Raw genomic sequence first — 19,179 nt, 5'->3', positions numbered from 1 at the left:
CACTTGGGTTCAATTTTTGTTTGGAGACCGGAGTTATAAATTGCTGCGACTCCTCCGCCTCGGCCCGTGCTTCTAGGAATGTGATGATTAAAGTAGCCGGGCGGAGTTGATTCATTCAAACTAACATACTCTTCCTCCTGTAACCATGTTTCTGTTAAGCAGAAAATATCACTCCTGCTCTCTGTAATTATATCATTTACTAACAGAGACTTAGAGCTTAATGATCGTATATTTAGTAGTCCGCATCTAATTTTTCGGTCTGTAATTGGTACCAAATGTACATTGGTTTTAATTTTTACAAGGTTATCTTGGTTAACGCCTCTATAACGCTGCACCTGGTGAACTTTTGGAGGGCGGGGAACTGCAACCACTTCTATTTTGCTAGGCACCTGGCCAGAGTCGCCAATATCATGTAATCCCACAGTTTTAGAGTCGCTAATTACATAATGCAATCCTACAGTTTTGTTGGCAGGCGTTGGTCCTTGAGAAGCAACAGATGTGTCGCTGAATGGGGAAAAACGGTTAGACACATGAAGCGGGTGGTGGTGTTCTGTGAGCCCTTTAAGACTACCCTTCCTCCGAACCGTCACCCAGCTGCCCTGCCTGGCCGGCTGCCGGGGAGCTGCAGGGGAGCGGTTACGCTCAGCTGCTACGGGCCGGTCCGCAGAGGATTCTATCGGACTATGGTCTAGTTGGCCAAACCAGACCTCTAACTGACTAAGCCTCGCCTCCAGCCCTGTTAAACTACAGCTCTGCATCCTGGCCTGGACCCTGCATTGTCAGGGGGAGTGTCTAATAACATTGGCCAGATTTCTAGACATAAGAGCTGCACCATCCCGGGTGGGATGAATGCCGTCCCTTCTAATCAGACCGGGCTTTCCCCAGAATGTCTCCCAGTTGTCAATAAAGTCCACGTCGTTTTCTGAACACCACTGAGACAACCAGCGGCGGAGCGAGAGCATGCGACTAAACATGTCATCGCTGGTCAGATTGGGGAGGGGGCCAGAAAAACCTACAGAGTCCGACATGGTCTTGGCGTAGTTACACACCGAGACAATATTCATTCTGGTTACTTCCGACTGGCGAAGACGGGAGTCATTAGCTCCGACATTGATGATAACTTTACCATATTTACGATTACCCTTTGCCAGTAGCTTCAAATTTGCTTCTATGTCGCCCGCTCTGGCCCCCGGGATGCACCTAACTAAGGTCTCTGGAGTCGGCTTCACATGTCTGACTATGGAGTCTCCAATCACCAGGGTCAGTTTCTCAACAGATGTGTCGCTAAGTGGGGAAAATCTGTTAGACACATGAAGCGGGTGGTGTTCCGTGAGCCCTTTAAGACTAGTCTTCCTCCGAACCGTCACCCAGCTGCCCTGCCTGGCCGGCTGCTCGGGAGCTGCAGGGGAGCGGCTACGCTCAGCTGCTACGGGCCGGTCCGCCGCTAGCTTAGCCTGGTTAGCTGAGGAGGCTCTCGGACTATGGTTTAGTTGGCCAAACCGGACCTCTAACTGACTGAGCCTCGCCTCCAGCCCTGCAAATAAACTACACTTTAAGCACTTACCGTCTTCACTAAAGGAGGCAGAGGAATAACTAAACATTTCACACACTGAGCAGGAAAGAGGTGAAGCGGTGGGAGCCGGAGCGGCCATGCTAAGATGCTAACGGAGGCTAACGGACAGAAAATGTATCGGTGATTGGTGACAGTGAAAGTTACGGAAGAGAAAATGAGCGAGTGTTGAAATAAAGACAGTAATGTACCAGATATAGTGCTATTTTACCAGAAAACAGTCTAAGTTTTAGATAAAAAGTCGGGAGAGATCTGAGCCTGCAAACGCCGTGAGACGGCAGCAGCACAGACCGCAAACACCAGGAAGTGACGCGATGCGTGACGCAATACGTTACCCAATCAGCAAGCCAGCTTTCTCAATGGCAAGCCAGCTTTCTCAATGGATCAATGCTATGGGCCCCTACCTACAATAATATCCTACGTGCACGGTGCATGCCCTCCCCAATCACTCAGTTTGTTCACACATGGCGCAGAGAATCCACAATCACACCGTGTGATTGTGGATGGCGGAGTGGCGTAGCGTGAGTCTCAGTACAGAGGGGGCGGAGCATTCTCTATGGGCCCTTATGATAGTCATTTTAACGTTCAACAACATCATCCTACCCATCACACAACATTTATTCTCACTTTTATTGAGCCAAGCCTATAGGACTATGCTGCAGAAAGCAGAGTAAAGTCGCAAACTTGTTCAGAAGAACACACACACACACACACACACACACACACACACACACACACACACACACACACACACACAACACACATCGGCCTGACAGCTGTCAATCACATGGCGCTGAAAACTCAGTCACGGACTGACTCAGTTCCATCTTTGATACAGCTTAAATACAAAAAAAAACACAATCTATTTAGATAGATATAGACACAGCGGTCTATAACATCATTTCTGAGCTCGAGAATAGAGAATAGACTCGGCGGTCTCGTTGACAACAACACAAAGCTCATTCAAATAGGCAGGTGGTCAAGGCTACAAAACATTCTGGTAAAGAAATTATTTAAGAAGGTTACACTGACTCACCAATGGTAGTTGACTCTTTGTACATGCTTAGTCCTCTTTTAAAGTTTGCGCTCATCTCCTTCATGGCCGCAAATTTGCCGAGTCGGCAAATTGGCTCTAACTGTTAAGGCTGATTTATGGTTCCGCGTTAAACCAACGCAGCGGCGATGCGCGGAGGCTCTGCGTCGATTTAACGCGGAACCATAAATATGGCTTTCCAGCCAATCAGCGTTGGGTCACAGCCCTGATGCGTTCAGGACAGTTGTAAAGTAAGAATTAACCTACACTGACCGCACAATGCACATTTTATCATTATTATAGCCTACAATTTACGATTATATATGAACGTATCACACAAAACGGGGCCCTATCATAGGGCCCTATGAGCTTGTAAATTTATTTTAATTTACACATAAAAAAAAAAACTAAATGTTTGAAAGCCGAGGGCCCCTATTGGCTCCAGGGCCCTGGGCACACGCCCACTTTGCCCATGCGGTAATCCGTCTATGCTCTTCCCCCTCCTCGTCCTCCTCTTGCTCCTCCTTGTCCTCTTCCTCTAACTTCTTCTAACCCTCCAACTTCTTCACCTCCACGTCCTCTTCCTTCAACTCCTTCACCTCCACTTCCTCTCCCTCTTGCTTCTTCACCTCCACGTCCTCTTCCTCCAACTCCTTCACCTCCATGTCCTCTCCCTCTTGCTTCTTCACCTCCACGTCCTCTTCCTCCAACTCCTTCACCTCCACGTCCTCTTCCTCCAACTCCTTCACCTCCATGTCCTCTCCCTCTTGCTTCTTCACCTCCACGTCCTCTTCCTCCAACTCCTTCACCTCCACGTCCTCTTCCTCCAACTCCTTCACCTCCATGTCCTCTCCCTCTTGCTTCTTCACCTCCACGTCCTCTTCCTCCAACTCCTTCACCTCCATGTCCTCTCCCTCTTGCTTCTTCACCTCCACGTCCTCTTCCTCCAACTCCTTCACCTCCACGTCCTCTTCCTCGACCTCCTCTGATTCTTACTCTTCTTGCTCCTTCCATTGTACTCCACACAGACAGCTTACCTGTGGCTTATTCATAGTGCTTAGGCTGATTGCAAAGTGAACTAATTCTCTAAAATTGTTTTCACATGTGAAAGTGTGCCAGGCAGTTGGCAAAATAGTGAAAATAATAGCCATACATGTGTATAATTTTGCTAGGAGTGTTTTGGAAATTTGATAATTGAGTGAAAGGAGCGAGTTGTGTTTAAAGTTCTGCAAAAAGAGTGAATTGTGCCTACAGTTTTGCAAAGTGTGTGTTACAAAATTACAAACTGAGTGCAAAGCAGTATTTGTGATTTTAGTTTGGCTAACTCAGTGAGTGGTTTTGCTATATGTATTAATAGTTTTAGAAATTGTGCTACAAGAACGTGATTAGCGCCTAAGCATTCAGAAAAAACTGTAAGTGCTTGAAGCTGAAACTCAGACTTTACCCAGGAAGAAAAACAGGCCGTGTGTTGCGTGTGAACTTGTTGAAATGTGTGTTTCTAACGCTAAATGCCGGAGACTGAGAGCCCTGAGTGAAGTCTTGTGAAACAAAGATTTTATTTTCGTTTCGATTCCAAAATGATTGAATGTGAGGAGAGAAACAGCGACATCTGGAGGTGACTGGAATTACAGCAACTGTTTCATCATTTGACAGAAACAGCGACACCAAACATCCTCGTTTAGATCCCTGAATGTGCACAGAAACATGCGTTTAGAAACACGTGTTCATAAACCGATTTAGTTTTATATCTGATCTTAAAAAATACAATTTCTGTTTCTGGTTGTTTGGCAAAAAAAAGGAAATAATAGGAATTAAGTTAATCTGTTTCCGTTTGGGTTCAATGTGTCATTCAAAGTGAGATAAATGATGAAGTCCTGAACATGTTCTGTGGAGCTGCAGATGTTTGATCATCAGATACTTTCTGATTAAAGATTTCAGCCTGTAATTCACTCACACGTTCACACTGATGCTTTCTCATTTTATAAAACATTAGTGACCTTTGATAAAAGGATTTTCTCTGGAGCAACGGAGGACGCAGGTTTACATGGACACTAGTTGCAGCGTCATCATCTGACTCTTTTTACTGTCCAGCAGAGTCCAGGACTTCCTCCGGTGGGATTCCAAAATAAAAGACCCTTGACAGCGAGAGCTCGTCCCCCTGAACATCAACACCTCAGCAGAGACTCAAGGAGTCCGTTGTGGTTCTGTCCGTCATCAACAGACCAAAGGTGGGTTACAACAGGAGGATGTTTCCGTCTGAACAATCTCTGTGTTTGAAGGAAACTTTCATCTGATCAGAAAGGAGGTGTTGGATGAAGTCACACTGTAAATGTTTGTTGTTGTAGCTGTAAAGTGTGAACTTTGACCTCATGTGTGGACGACTCTCCAGCTCTGTGTCCCTCACAGGGGGAAGATGATCTGCAGGATCCTGCTGCTCATCATCCTCACATCACATGTCTGTGGTCAGTTTAAACCTTCACTGAATTAAGTTAAACACACTTTAACATCACAAACAGATCCATGACTCAGAGCTCTCAGTCCTTATATCTATGTTTAGTTTATTATTTCATTTTTATCTATAAAATCAAGTGTTTTTCCAGGCATGTCATTGTGGCTGATAATAAGAGCTCTGACAGCTCTGATACCACACTCACATTTTAGAGTTTCACATCAGGTCCTTCACTGGTTTAAAAGTACAAAAACTACAGAAATGAGTAAAGCATCCATCCATCCATCCATTGTCCACCGCATTATCCGAGTCCGGGTCGCGGGGGCAGCAGTCGGAGCAGGGATCCCCAGACTTCCCTCTCCCCGGACACCTCCTCCAGCTCTTCCGGGGGGACTCCAAGGCGTTCCCAGGCCAGCCGAGCGACGTAGTCACTCCAGCGTGTCCTGGGTCTTCCTCGGGGCCTCCTCCCGGTGGGACATGCCCGGAACACCTCACGAGGGAGGCGTCCAGGGGGCATCCTATACAGGTGCCCGAGCCACCTCAGCTGGCTCCTCTCGATGTGGAGGAGCAGCGGCTCTACTCCGAGCTCCTCCCGGGTGACAGAGCTCCTCACCCTATCTCTAAGGGAGCGCCCCGCCACCCTGCGGAGGAAACTCATTTCGGCCGCTTGTATCCGGGATCCCGTTCTTTCGGTCATGACCCAGAGTTCATGACCATAGGTGAGGGTGGGAACGTAGATCGACCGGTAAACTGAGAGCTTTGCCTTTCGGCTCAGCTCCCTCTTCACCACGACGGACCGATACAATGACCGCATTACTGCGGCCGCCGCACCGATCCGCCTGTCGATCTCGCGCTCCGTTCTCCCCTCACTCGTGAACAAGACCCCAAGATACTTGAACTCCTCCACCTGAGGCAGGAACTCTCCCCCGACCTGGAGGGTGCAAGCCACCTTTTTCTGGTCGAGAACCATGGCCTCAGACTTAGAGGTGCTGATTCTCATCCCAGCTGCTTCACACTCGGCTGCAAACCGCCCCAGTGCATGCTGAAGGTCTTGGCTCGAGGGAGCCAACAAGACCACATCATCTGCAAAAAGCAGAGATGAAATCAAGTGGCTCCCGAACCGTACCCCCTCCGGCCCCTGGCTGCGCCTAGAAATTCTGTCCATAAAAATAATGAACAGAACCGGTGACAAAGGGCAGCCCTGCCGGAGTCCAACACGCACCGGGAACAGGTCTGACTTACTGCCGGCAATGCGAACCAAGCTCCTGCTCCGGTCATACAGGGACCGTACAGCCCTCAGCAGAGGGCCTCCGACCCCATACTCTCGGAGCACCCCCCACAGGATGACACGTGGGACACGGTCGAAAGCCTTCTCCAAGTCCACAAAACACATGTGGACTGGTTGGGCAAACTCCCATGCGCCCTCGAGCACCCTGCGGAGGGTGTAGAGCTGGTCCAGTGTTCCACGACCGGGACGAAAACCGCATTGTTCCTCTTGAATCCGAGGTTCGACTATCGGCCGAATTCTCCTCTCCAGCACCCTGGAATAGACTTTCCCCGGGAGGCTGAGGAGTGTGATTCCCCGGTAGTTGGAACACACCCTCCGGTCCCCCTTTTTGAAGAGAGGGACCACCACCCGGTCTGCCAGTCCAGAGGCACTGTCCCCGACTGCCACGCGATGCTGCAGAGGCGTGTCAGCCACGACAGCCCCGCAACATCCAGAGACTTGAGGTACTCAGGGCGGATCTCATCCACCCCCGGTGCCTTGCAACTGAGGAGCTTACGAACTACCTCAGTGACTTCAGCTTGGGTGATGAATGAATCAACCTCTGAATCCTCAGCCTCTGCTTCCTCGACGGAAGGCGTGTCAGCGGGATTGAGGAGACCCTCGAAGTATTCCTTCCACCGCCCGACGATGTCCCCAGTCGAGGTCAACAGCTCCCCTCCTCCACTGTAAACAGTGTTGGCCACCGGCCAGGGTGTCCTGGTGCCACGTGCACTGATGGACACCCTTATGCTCGAACATGGTGTTCGTGATGGACAAACTGTGGCTAGCACAGAAGTCCAACAACAAAACACCACTCGGGTTCAGATCGGGGAGGCCGTTCCTCCCAATCACACCTCTCCAGGTAACACTGTCGCTGCCCACGTGAGCGTTGAAGTCCCCCAACAGAACGATGGAGTCCCCAGTTGGGGCACTTTCCAGCACCCCTCCCAGGGCCTCCAGGAAGGCCGGGTACTCTGCACTGCCGTTCGGCCCGTAGGCCGAAACGACAGTGAGAGACCTATCCCTGACCCGAAGGCGCAGGGAAGCGACCCTCTCGCTAAGTGGGGAGAACTCCAACACATGGCGGCTGAGCTGGGGAGCTATGAGCAAGCCCACACCAGCTCGCCGCCTCTCACCATGGGCAACTCCAGAGTGGAAGAGAGTCCAACCTCTCTCAAGGAGTTGGGTTCCAGAGCCCAGGCTGTGCGTGGAGGTGAGCCCGACTATCTCTAGTCGATACCTCTCAGCCTCCCGCACAAGCTCAGGCTCTTTCCTGATTCCTGTTCTATTTGAACAACATACTTTTAATTTTACTAGTAACAGAGTTCTTTAACGGTCTGGTTTTGGTTCTTTTACTCAAGAAGTCTTCAAAACTACCCTGATATATTTGGTCAAACATTTGTAGGACAGTAAATTGTTTGGTTCTGTCTCTTTAATAATCACTAGCTTTTACAGACATATTCATGGAAGCACAAACAGATAATAAAGCAAGTGTGACATAAATACAGCATAAACTAACAGCCTGAGAGTCATAAACATGAGGATGAGCAGCAGGATCCTGCAGACCATCTTCTCCCTACTGTCCCACAGCAGCAGTTCAGTGTCTGGGTGACAGAGTCTTTCTGTGGTCCTGATATGACCAGGGTTGCACTGTCCGTTGTTAACCAGAACAGTAAACCCGTCTCCATTGTGCTTACTGCTCTCTGTGCGCTCCCAATCCTCCTGAACAGTGTGGAAGCCCTCGACAGAGTTGTTGGTCCAGTATGTCCTGGTGCACCCATTTCTCTGTGAAGCACATAATGCTGCACTCCCAGAATCCACCTGACATCTTGCTGGCACTGTTAGCTCCTCCATCTTTGTAGTGACCATTTCCTCATCAAAAAATCCACTACCTGGCTGTGATTAGAGTTCATTTATGACACGTGTTTCCAATGTTCCCAATTTCCTTTTATTACTTACAGTATTCATGCAGGTACTGCTACTTTGTCATTTGTAAATCAAAAATAAATATCCGCCTGCTATTTATATATTCACTTCTTCAACACACGCACGCACTGTCAAAAGACTTTTGCCTCCACACAGTCACCTGTTACCCCTTTTACACCAAACTGGTTCCAGGGCTGGTTCTGGGCTAGAGCCAGACTTAGCACCAGTTCTTTGGTTTTACACAGCCTAAGCACCGGCTCCTGGCTCTCAAAACTGGTGCTACACCAGCACTCTTTGGTTGCTGGGCCAGGCGTAACAACCGCTTTACGTCGGGGGCTGGGGGCGGGGCTGGGGACGGTGTTACTGAACAACCAAAGCAGAATAAACACGGAAGAGCGCCGTTTTTAAACAACGGAGCGTTGAAGACGGCGGTTAAGTTAGCAGACTCTTTTATTATTACATCCATTTATTTAATATTGGATGTAAAACAGAAGCAGCAGTGGTCTACGGTACAATCCATCAGTAACGTCTGCGGGCTCCTTTCCCGCTGATGCAGCGGCTCCCAGCCTGCGTCCCAGCCCGCGGGGAAGCGTTCCAGCCCTGGGGCGCTTGGACGCGAGGCTGCCGCTGCATCGCCGGGCTCCGTGCCTGCCGATGGAGCGCAGCTCGATCCATTTATTTAATAAAAATTCCTGGCCCGCGGGGACGCGTCCCAGCCCGTGGTTCTGGTTCCGCGTTACACCAACGCAGTGCCTACGGCGTATGTTACGTAGGAGGAGAGGAGCTCCTGAGGAGAGGAGAGGAGCTGCTGTCCCCCGGGGCTGCCGGCTGTGACGATCGACACAGAGCCTACGGCGTAGGTTACGCGGGGACGGACGCCCTACGCCGTACCCTACGCTGTAGGCTCTGCGTCGATTTAACGCGGAAACATAAATCAGCTCCGGAGCCGGCAGTCAGCCAGAAATTCCGAAATCTTCAGAGCAAATTTCTTAACAGGCGTTATTTGGATAAACTGAGCCCAGGTTGGGGATCTTAAAGGTTACTTTACCTGAAAAAATATTAAAACTTAATAAAGTGCCATATTAACAGCGCTACAGCTGAAATTAAAACAGCTTTTGGCTCTCATCTTCCTGATCAGGGTGGGGATGAAAACGAGGGGGAGTGGTGACGTGATGACGTGGCTCTCTGGCCAGCTGCTGGCCAACACCAGCTTGTGTAAAAGCAAACCGTTCTTACTTAGAACCAACCGCGAACCGGCTCTAGCTCCAGCACTAGCACCAGCCCTGGAACCAGCTTGGTGTAAAAGGGGTATGTGTGTGATTACAGCTTGATTAAGTAGACCGAGCCCAATTGACTGTGTGACTACTCCCCCTAGTGGACGGAAGACTGACCAAAAACACAAGGTAAATATCTGACAAAGTAACACAAATGGCTCTTACAATCTTGTTTGCAAGACGTTTCTCATTGGGGAAACGGCTTACATCTTCTCTCCCCTATAAGCCACTGTGGTTTCGACCCAGCTCTCTTCCCTCATTGTTTTCCTCCCCTGCATCCTCTGTGTCTTCCTCTAGATTTCTGCCGGGATATCGGTTGGACTTTCCACAAAGCTGGTGGCTTCAGTGTGATCAGCTGATCCCTGATACTGTGTGTCCGGTTCCAAAACTGCTGGAATGACGACTAAAAGTCTCTTAACCAACATAGTTGGGGAGGGCACATCAGTGGGGCGGTACTGATCTCCGCAATTTGAAGCCTTGTAAAAAAGATAAAGGTTACTACTTCACGGATTTCACCTATCACCGGTTCTTTTTGGAACGTAACCCCCGCAAAAATCGAGGGATTACTATATTACTTTAATTCACACTTAAGAAGTAAAGACAGTGCAAGGCACTAAATAGCTAAAGGACAACAAGCCATTAGCTGTCCCAGCTATCAGTCAAAAGGGTGGACATCTAAATATACATACATTTGTGGTTTTGTGGAGTATGGATAGCGCATACTATCTACACTATACTATGTATGTACTAATGTTTCCGACGCACTAAAAAATCTCACATACTGTTTTTGCTAATCATTAGGGTGGAAGTATGGAAATTCGGACACAGTTTAGCTAAGCAGAAACTTCCCACAATGCAATGCAGCCGTGTTTGCTTGCTAAGTGCTGCGCAGATACATATGTCATAAGTATAATAATATTATTATATAATATTAATATTATAATATTCGTATATAATAATATTATATAATGTCATCTTGTTTGGGCCAGGATAAACGGGAAAGAGCGGAGCGGAGCTGCTACTGCTGCTGTGACAGGAGTTGTTACCATGGTAACAACTCCCCCTCCCAACAGCAGGAAGTGCCGTGTGGCTCTGAGTAGTACGTCCAAATTAATGCTAATCATAATTAATCAAGCATAGTATCCCAGCATGCATTTCGGCTGTCGGCGACTTATTTATTCATTATCAAGTAACATCCCAATATTTATTTATTTGTCTTTAACCGTTTACTGTGTTTGTTCATGATTATTTCACCTAGATAATATTATATATAATATTATTTAATATTATGTAATGTAAATGTCTAATTAAGCGTTATGTATAATTTATTCCTATTGCCTCTATTATAAAAATGTCTGTTCCAACTGCTCTGGTTATTTATATTTCATTTAAAAATATGTACAGATGTATAAAGACAAATATTTCAGTCCAGACACATTTGCAGATAAAACCAATCTGATTTTATGTAGCTGTGCCTTTGTTAATTCCATGCTCTTGTATTTACCTGTAACTATAGTCATTTATCCTAATCATTCATGGTCCCCTCCATGATTTCACCACAAGGTGGCGCTGGTGCATCAACACTATCAAATGTAACATGTCAAGTTGGATTGAGAGTTGGAAATGTATGAATGAAAGGGTTGGATCTAAAGCATCACTGTTACACAGTTCAGGGAGGATCCTGTTAATCATGTTTCATACCTTAATATTTCTAAACTGTATCATAATCATTTCGTTAACTTTAATAATCATGGAAAACAAAGTGCTGCTTTACGGAAACTTTGTGAGATAACTTAGAAAGCCAGAGACGCCAGGATAGTGCAACGTCTTTCCAAAGTCCTCCTCCTCCTGGCTCTTCTCAGCTCCAGACTCTTCCTCAGCTCAGCATCCTCCTTTTCCTCAGCGTCCTCCTCTTCCTCAGCTCAGCGGCCTCCTCTTCCTCAGCTCCAGACTCTTCCTCAGCTCAGCATCCTCCTCTTCCTCAGCTCAGCATCCTCTTCTTCCTCGGCTCAGCATCCTCCTCTTCCTCGGCTCAGCATCCTCCTCTTCCTCGGCTCAGCATCCTCCTCTTCCTCGGCTCAGCATCCTCCTCTTCCTCGGCTCAGCATCCTCCTCTTCCTCGGCTCAGCATCCTCCTCTTCCTCGGCTCAGCGGCCTCCTCTTCCTCGGCTCAGCATCCTCCTCTTCCTCGGCTCAGCATCCTCCTCTTCCTCGGCTCAGCATCCTCCTCTTCCTCGGCTCAGCGGCCTCGTCTTCCTCGGCTCAGCATCCTCCTCTTCCTCGGCTCAGCACCCTCCTCTTCCTCGGCTCAGCGGCTTCCTCTTCCTCGGCTCAGCGGCCTCCTCTTCCTCAGCTCAGCGGCCTCCTCTTCCTCAGCTCAGCAGCCTCCTCTTCCTCAGCTCAGCAGCCTCCTCTTCCTCAGCTCAGCAGCCTCCTCTTCCTCAGCTCAGCAGCCTCCTCTTCCTCAGCTCAGCAGCCTCCTCTTCCTCAGCTCAGCAGCCTCCTCTTCCTCAGCTCAGCAGCCTCCTCTTCTGCTCCCAGTAAAGCAGCCGACGGCCACGACAGCTGATATGGTTGCCGGTCCATATTTGCCAACAATACAATTCAATATGCTCTCTAAGTACTATTAAATCCACAAACAATAACCTTTCCCGGGTTTTTTTTCCCGCCGTTGGTTCGTGACGGACAGAAAATTCTTGGCTCGTGAGACTTAAAAGCACTTAAACAAAACAAAATAGAATAAATAACATGTACTATGAAAGGATATTGTTGCTGCTTTATTAAAAATAGGCATTACATTGTTAGTATTAGAGTATTGTATATTGACTGTTATATATATATATATATATATATATATAACAGTCAATATACAATACTCTAAGCTCAGCTGATGTAGGCTGCCACAATATATACGTGTGTGTGTGTATATGTATATTATATATATAATGTGTACATATCGCAAAACCAACCGTTCTTTGTATTGTGAAAGGCCATATGTCTGTATGTGTGGCTATGTGTGGCTATGTGTGTATATGTATGTGTGGCTATGTGTGTATATGTATGTGTGGCTATGTGTGTGTGTATATGTATGTGTGGCTATGTGTGTGTATGTGTATGTGTATGTGTGTGTATGTGTGTATGGCTATGTGTGTGTGTGTGTATGTATGTGTGGCTATGTGTGTGTGTATATGTATGTGTGGCTATGTGTGTGTGTATATGTATGTGTGGCTATGTGTGTGTGTGTATATGTATATGTCTGTGTGGCTATGTGTGTGTGTGTATGTATATGTATGTGTGGCTATGTCTGTGTGTGTGTATATGTGGCTATGTGTGTGTGTGTGTGTATATGTATGTGTGGCTATGTGTGTGTATGTGTCTGTATTCCTGAGAACTTTCTATGACAAATGTTGCATGAATATGGCTTCTCTCCTGTGTGGGTTCTGGTGTGGACAAGCAAATTAGACTTTTGTGTGAAAGTTTTATGACAGATTTTGCAAGAATATGGCTTCTCTCCCGTGTGAATTCGCATGTGATCAGACAAACGATGCCGCTGGGTGAAACTAGTACCACAAATCATACAAGAATACGGCTTCTCTCCTGTGTGACTACGCACATGTTCGGTCAAATGATTTTTTCTTGTGAAGCTTTTATGACAAAAGTTGCAGGAAAACGGTTTCTCTCCCGTGTGTGTCCGGTGGTGACACACCAGGTTGGATCTTTGGGTGAAGGTTTTATGACAGATCTTGCAGGAGTACGGTTTCTCTCCTGTATGAATTCTCATGTGTTCAGTCAAATGATGATGTTGGGCGAAACTACTACCGCATATTTTACAAGAAAAGGGCTTCTCTCCTGTGTGCGTTCTCATGTGGACGACCAACTTCTGATTGCCAGTGAAACTTTTATGACAGATTTTACATGGGTACTGCCTACGGTCCGTGTGGATCTGTTGATGTATCATCATCAGATTCTCATCCAGAAACGATTCTCCACAAATATCACAGCTTAGAGATTGTTCTTCTGTGTCGGAGTCATGATGACTCTCTGACATGAGGGAGTTTTCCACATCATTACTGTCACTTCTCTCGCTACCACATCCCTTCCATTCAGAGTTCTCGTGGTTCGTTTCTTCCTGGTCCTGGTCCTGGTCGTCAGCTACCAGAGAGTTTAGATAGAGGACCGGATCCATGTTTGGTTCTGGTTCATTGTGGTCACTTTCATCAGAATTCTGAGTCACCATGACGATATCAGTCTCCTGCTTCAGTACCAGCTGATCTTCTTCCAGCTCCTCTTTGATCTGTAGAGGTTCTGGTTCCTTCTGGTCCAGACTGGAGTTTATTTCCTGGTTAAAGAGCTGCTGGTCAGGACCATCATCCTCCTCTTTACAGATAAGGTCTTCGGGGTCTGGAGGGATAAATGGACATAAGAAAAAGTTTGCTAAGTTTAGAGGAAACATGTTGCTGCACTGCCAACAGGACATATGCTTCATCAAAAGATCAGAAAAAAGAGGAAAAACATTACCGGTACATATCCAAATTTTGCCATGATAAGACATAGGGCTGCGGATCGAATGTCCAGAATCGATTCGATTCCGATTCTTAAGATTCAGAATCGATTATCACGGCTTGATTCAAATTAGATTCGATATCGATATTGATTTGGCTTAGTGTTATTAAATCTGTTTTTTTTCCGCTGTTGCATGAATTATATGACTGTAGTTCTGCAACATATTAATAGTAGTATTATATTGAGATTCAACAGCAAGTATTGCAGCTAATGATGCTGTAAGGACCAATCCAATCCAATTTGATATAATTACAGAGAGCAGGAGTGATATTTTCTGCTTAACAGAAACATGGTTACAGGAGGAAGAGTATGTTAGTTTGAATGAATCAACTCCGCCCGGCTACTTTAATCATCACATTCCTAGAAGCACGGGCCGAGGCGGAGGAGTCGCAGCAATTTATAACTCCGGTCTCCAAACAAAAATTGAACCTAAGTGCAATTATAATACATTTGAAAGCCTCACGCTTAGTCTGAAATTTCCGAGCTGGAAATCAGAGAAGCCAGTTGTGTTAGTGGTAGTGTACCGGCCCCCTGCTGGTGCGTATCTAGAGTTTTTGTCCGAATTTTCAGATTTCCTTTCTGGATTATTGATCAGCACAGATACATTCATCATAGTGGGTGATTTTAACATTCATATGGATGTTGAAAGCGATAATCTTAAATTAGCCTTCGATTCTCTTCTAGAATCAATGGGTATCTCACAAAAAGTGAATAAACCGACGCACTGTTTTAATCATACTCTCGATCTCGTTCTCACCTACGGTGTTGAAACTGATGGTCTGTTGGTGTCACCTGTAAACTCCCTTTTATCCAACCATTACTTAATAACGTTTGAATTTAATTTTGTTGATGTTGAAGTGCAAAATAGGAGGTATTATTTTAGCAGATGTTTGTCTGATGAAGTTATTGTTAAATTTAGGGAGGCCATTGCTTATCTTACGACAGTGCGAAATAGTGATGTAGTCGAGGCCAGTGACCTGGGTTCTACCTCTGCAGATGTTGATTTCCTTGCTAGTAACACTGCTGATTTGTTGCATTCAGCTTTAGATGAAGTTGCTCCTTTGAAAAGGAGGGTTTCTAGCCACAGGAGCTTAACTCCCTGGTATAATTCAGATATCCGCATGTTGAAACAAAACGTGCGTAAAATGGAAAGGAAGTGGTACTCTTGTAGGTCTGTAGACTCTTATCGTGAATGGAAGGATATTCTAATAGTATATAAAAAAGCCATTCGCAAGGCCAGAACAGCTTATTATTCAACGTTGATAGAGGATAATAAAAGTAACCCACGTTTTCTGTTCAGCACTGTAGCCAGGCTGACAAAGAGTCACAACTCTGTTGAGCCGTGCATTCCTGCAGCTCTCAGTAGTGAGGACTTTATGAGCTTCTTCAACAGTAAAATCACGAGAATTAGAGAAGAAATCAACCAGCCGGTTGTAGGTGTTTCTTCAGCTTTAGCGACTTCCATAGGCTCTGACTTGACTCTAGACTGTTTTGATCCTATAGACCTCCCTGAGCTGACTTCACTCGTTAATAGAGCTAAGTCAACCACATGTATGTTAGACCCCATCCCGACTCGACTATTCAAAAATGTTTTTTCTCTTATTGGTACGACAATACTGGACCAAATTAACCTATCCCTAAGTTTAGGATATGTACCACAGGTTTTCAAAGTCGCAGTAATTAAACCTTTACTTAAAAAACCTTCTCTTGACCCAGACACCTTAGCTAATTATAGACCAATTTCCAACCTTCCATTTGTATCTAAAATTCTGGAAAAGGCAGTTTCAAGCCAGTTATGTGACTATTTGTATAGAAATGATCTGTTTGAAGTCTTTCAGTCAGGGTTCAGAATGCATCATAGCACAGAGACAGCACTGGTTCGAGTCACGAATTACCTCTTTATGGCCTCAGATAAGGGATTAGTTTCCATACTGGTTCTACTGGACCTCAGTGCTGCTTTTGACACTATAGATCATGGCATTTTACTGCACAGGTTAGAGCATGTTGTTGGGATTAAAGGGACAGCTCTACGTTGGTTTAAATCATACCTATCTGACAGGTTCCAGTTTGTTCATGTACATGAGGTTTCTTCAGAACAGTCAAGGGTCTGTTATGGTGTTCCGCAGGGTTCAGTGCTAGGGCCAATCTTGTTCAGTTTATACATGCAGCCATTGGGAAGTATAATCCAGAATCACGGCATACACTTTCATTGTTATGCTGATGATACGCAGCTCTATTTGTCTATGAAGCCGGATGAAACAGAACCGTTAGTTAAACTTCAGGCATGTCTTAGGGACATCAAGGACTGGATGTCCAGAAACTTCTTGCTTCTAAATTCAGATAAAACAGAGGTTATCATTCTTGGTCCAGAGCATCTTAGGAAGGGATTAGATGGTGTTGCGATGGCTTCCAGTGCAACTGTGAGAAACCTTGGTGTTATTTTCGATCAGGATTTGTCGTTTAAACCACATGTTAATCACGTTTGTAAAATAGCCTTTTTCCATCTCCGTAATATTGCAAAGATTAGGAAAATCCTCTCGCAGAGTGATGCAGAAAAACTAGTTCATGCGTTTGTATCTTCTAGACTAGATTACTGTAATGTGTTGTTAGCAGGATGTCCAAGTAATTTGCTGAATAGGCTCCAGCTGATCCAGAATGCAGCAGCACGAGTGCTGACAGGAATCAGCAGGAGAGACCACGTCTCTCCAGTGTTAGCGTCGCTCCATTGGCTACCCGTAAAATTCAGAATCCAATTTAAAATTTTATTACTTGCGTATAAAGCCCAAAACGGCTTAGCTCCGCATTATTTGCAAGACCTGATAGTGCCTTATTTTCCTGTCAGAGCTCTCCGTTCTCAGAGTGCAGGTTTACTCGTAGTTCCTAGAGTATCTAAATGTAGATTTGGAGGGCGGGCATTCTGCTATCAGGCACCACTACTATGGAACCAACTTCCAATCTGGGTTAAGGAGGCTGACACCACCTCCACCTTTAAAACTAAACTTAAAACCTTTCTGTTTAGTAAAGCCTATAGTTAGTGTTTAGTAAACCTCTAGCTGGTGTTGGTAAATCTCTAGGTAGTGTAAACTTTAGTGTGTCAGAGTCGCTCCTGTAGTTTCTTGTGCTGGCCCCCCCTTCTCCTCCCTTTTCTCTCTTTTGTCCATGTTGCAGCATCCTTTGCCGGACACCGGAACCTGCAGCGTGGGAGTGAGGGGGGCAGGGTAACGGCCCCTTTTGGGCGGGGGAGAAGGTTTGTCCGTCAAGACTCCTCTCCTTGGCCCTGCCCCTTTTCAACCCTTCCCCGACCCTGCACCCCAACCTGGGACTTGATGATTGGGCCGGAGCTTCAGGAGCTGCGTGCTGGCCTGCGGTCCCCACCCCTGGTCATCCCGTTGCTGCTTCCACCTGCCTGCTGTGCTGTTGCCGTCCCTGACCCACCAGTCTGGCCCTCGGCAGGAGGGTCCCCCCTGATGAGCCTGGTCCTGCTCAAGGTTTCTTCCCTCCTAAAGGGGAGTTTTTCCTTGCCACTGTTTGGCTTAAGGTTTTTCTCCCACTAGGGGAGTTTTTACCTGCCATTGTTTATGTAATAACTGCTCGGGGGTCATGTTCTGGGTATGGGTCTCTGGAAAGCGTCTAGAGACAACTCTGTTGTATTAGACGCTATATAAATAAAATTGAATTGAAAAATTGAATTGAATCAGCTCCCAGAATGCTGATAGAACTGCTTTCAGAAACATCGTGTGGTTCAGAATTATCAAACAGATCCAGGGAGGAAACAGAGACGTATGAAATCAGTTAGATTTTTTCCCAATTTATGAGAATTTGGTTTTTAGCATTTTATGCAAATGTAACCCCAAGACTGAATATAAAGCAAAGAAATATAGACAATTTATGCAGTTATAACTGAAAACTTTAATGTTTTCATACCTTTAAACATATTTAAAGGCAAAAACATGGCACCAGTTATTGTGTCCAACAAAAAAATCATTTTTTGGGCATAAACAAAAAATACCAAAAGTTGTAATGAAATGATGAAAAAAAAAAAAAGATCCATCTTTAGACGTATGAATCGATCTTTAGGAATTAATATGAGAATCGATTTAGAATCGGAAAATCTATTTTTTCAACACAGGCCTACTAGAGTATCATACACACACCGCTGGAAAGCTCTCGTTGCTTTCAGAAACTGTTTCAACGTTTGATTTTCATCAGCCATTTATCAATAACAGTTGTGAGAAGCTAACGTTACAACTGTGTGGTCACAGACAGCCCGGTGAAATGGCCACGTCATTGCCAGACCTGAATTTTTAATGTCATATTTTTTTTATAATGCACCAGGTTAGTGTCCTAACAGCAGTGTACTGCAGATACAGAAACCTCTGGCCTCCTCTGTTTCCTCCCTGGATCAGTTTGATAATTCTGACCCACGATGTTTCTGAAAGCAGTTCTATCAGCATTCTGGGAGCTGATTGGTCCTTACAGCATCATTAGCTGCAATACTTGCTGTTTAATCTCAATATAATACTAGTATTAATATGTAGCAGAACTACAGTCATATAATTCATGCAACAGCTCAAACAACAGTTTTAATAACACTAACCCAAATCAATATCGGAACGAATCGTGATCGATTCTGAATCTCATGAATTGGAATCGATTCTTGACTGAATGGATCCCCAGCCCTGGTTGTAGGTGTTTGATGCACACTGATTGTATTACTCTCTGAAACTTTAACAGTGGCTGGCTGCCTGCTACTTAGTACGGCTCTCTGGAAAAATAATAAAATAAAGGCACTGCTCTGTAGTATACAAAACAAAAGCTGCATGGCCAACACAAAGATTGAGTGAAAATAAAGTGTCACAGTAGTCAAATGCACACGGATTGTACTACTCTCTGAAAAAATATTAAATAAATAATAATAATATTAATAAAATACATGAAAAAAATAACACTGGCTTCTACCTGGCTGGTAGCCTTGTGTGACCAAAAAATAAATAAATAAAAAATAAAAAATTGGCGATAATTACAGTACCCCACGATAACGTTATCGCGGCCGTTTTTTATCGCGATATACGATAATATCGTATATCGCCCCATGCC

The 19,179-nt window shown here is 45.7% G+C and overlaps 1 protein-coding gene across 1 annotated transcript in view; it reads right to left on the bottom strand.

Moving 5' to 3' along the window:
* Positions 1–12,390: 12,390 nt before the first annotated feature.
* LOC133458023 (zinc finger protein OZF-like) overlaps positions 12,391–19,179 on the bottom strand; it is a 7,427-nt gene continuing 638 nt past the window's right edge. Inside the window, exon 2 of the mRNA XM_061737487.1 lies at positions 12,391–13,920. Coding sequence (XP_061593471.1) covers positions 12,878–13,920 — 1,043 coding nt within the window. The 3' untranslated portion in view covers positions 12,391–12,877. The remainder of the gene's footprint in view (positions 13,921–19,179) is intronic.

Source organism: Cololabis saira, chromosome 13, assembly GCF_033807715.1.
Source record: "Cololabis saira isolate AMF1-May2022 chromosome 13, fColSai1.1, whole genome shotgun sequence".
Lineage (NCBI taxonomy): Eukaryota > Metazoa > Chordata > Actinopteri > Beloniformes > Belonidae > Cololabis > Cololabis saira.
This window is presented reverse-complemented; position numbering and strand designations above follow the sequence as displayed.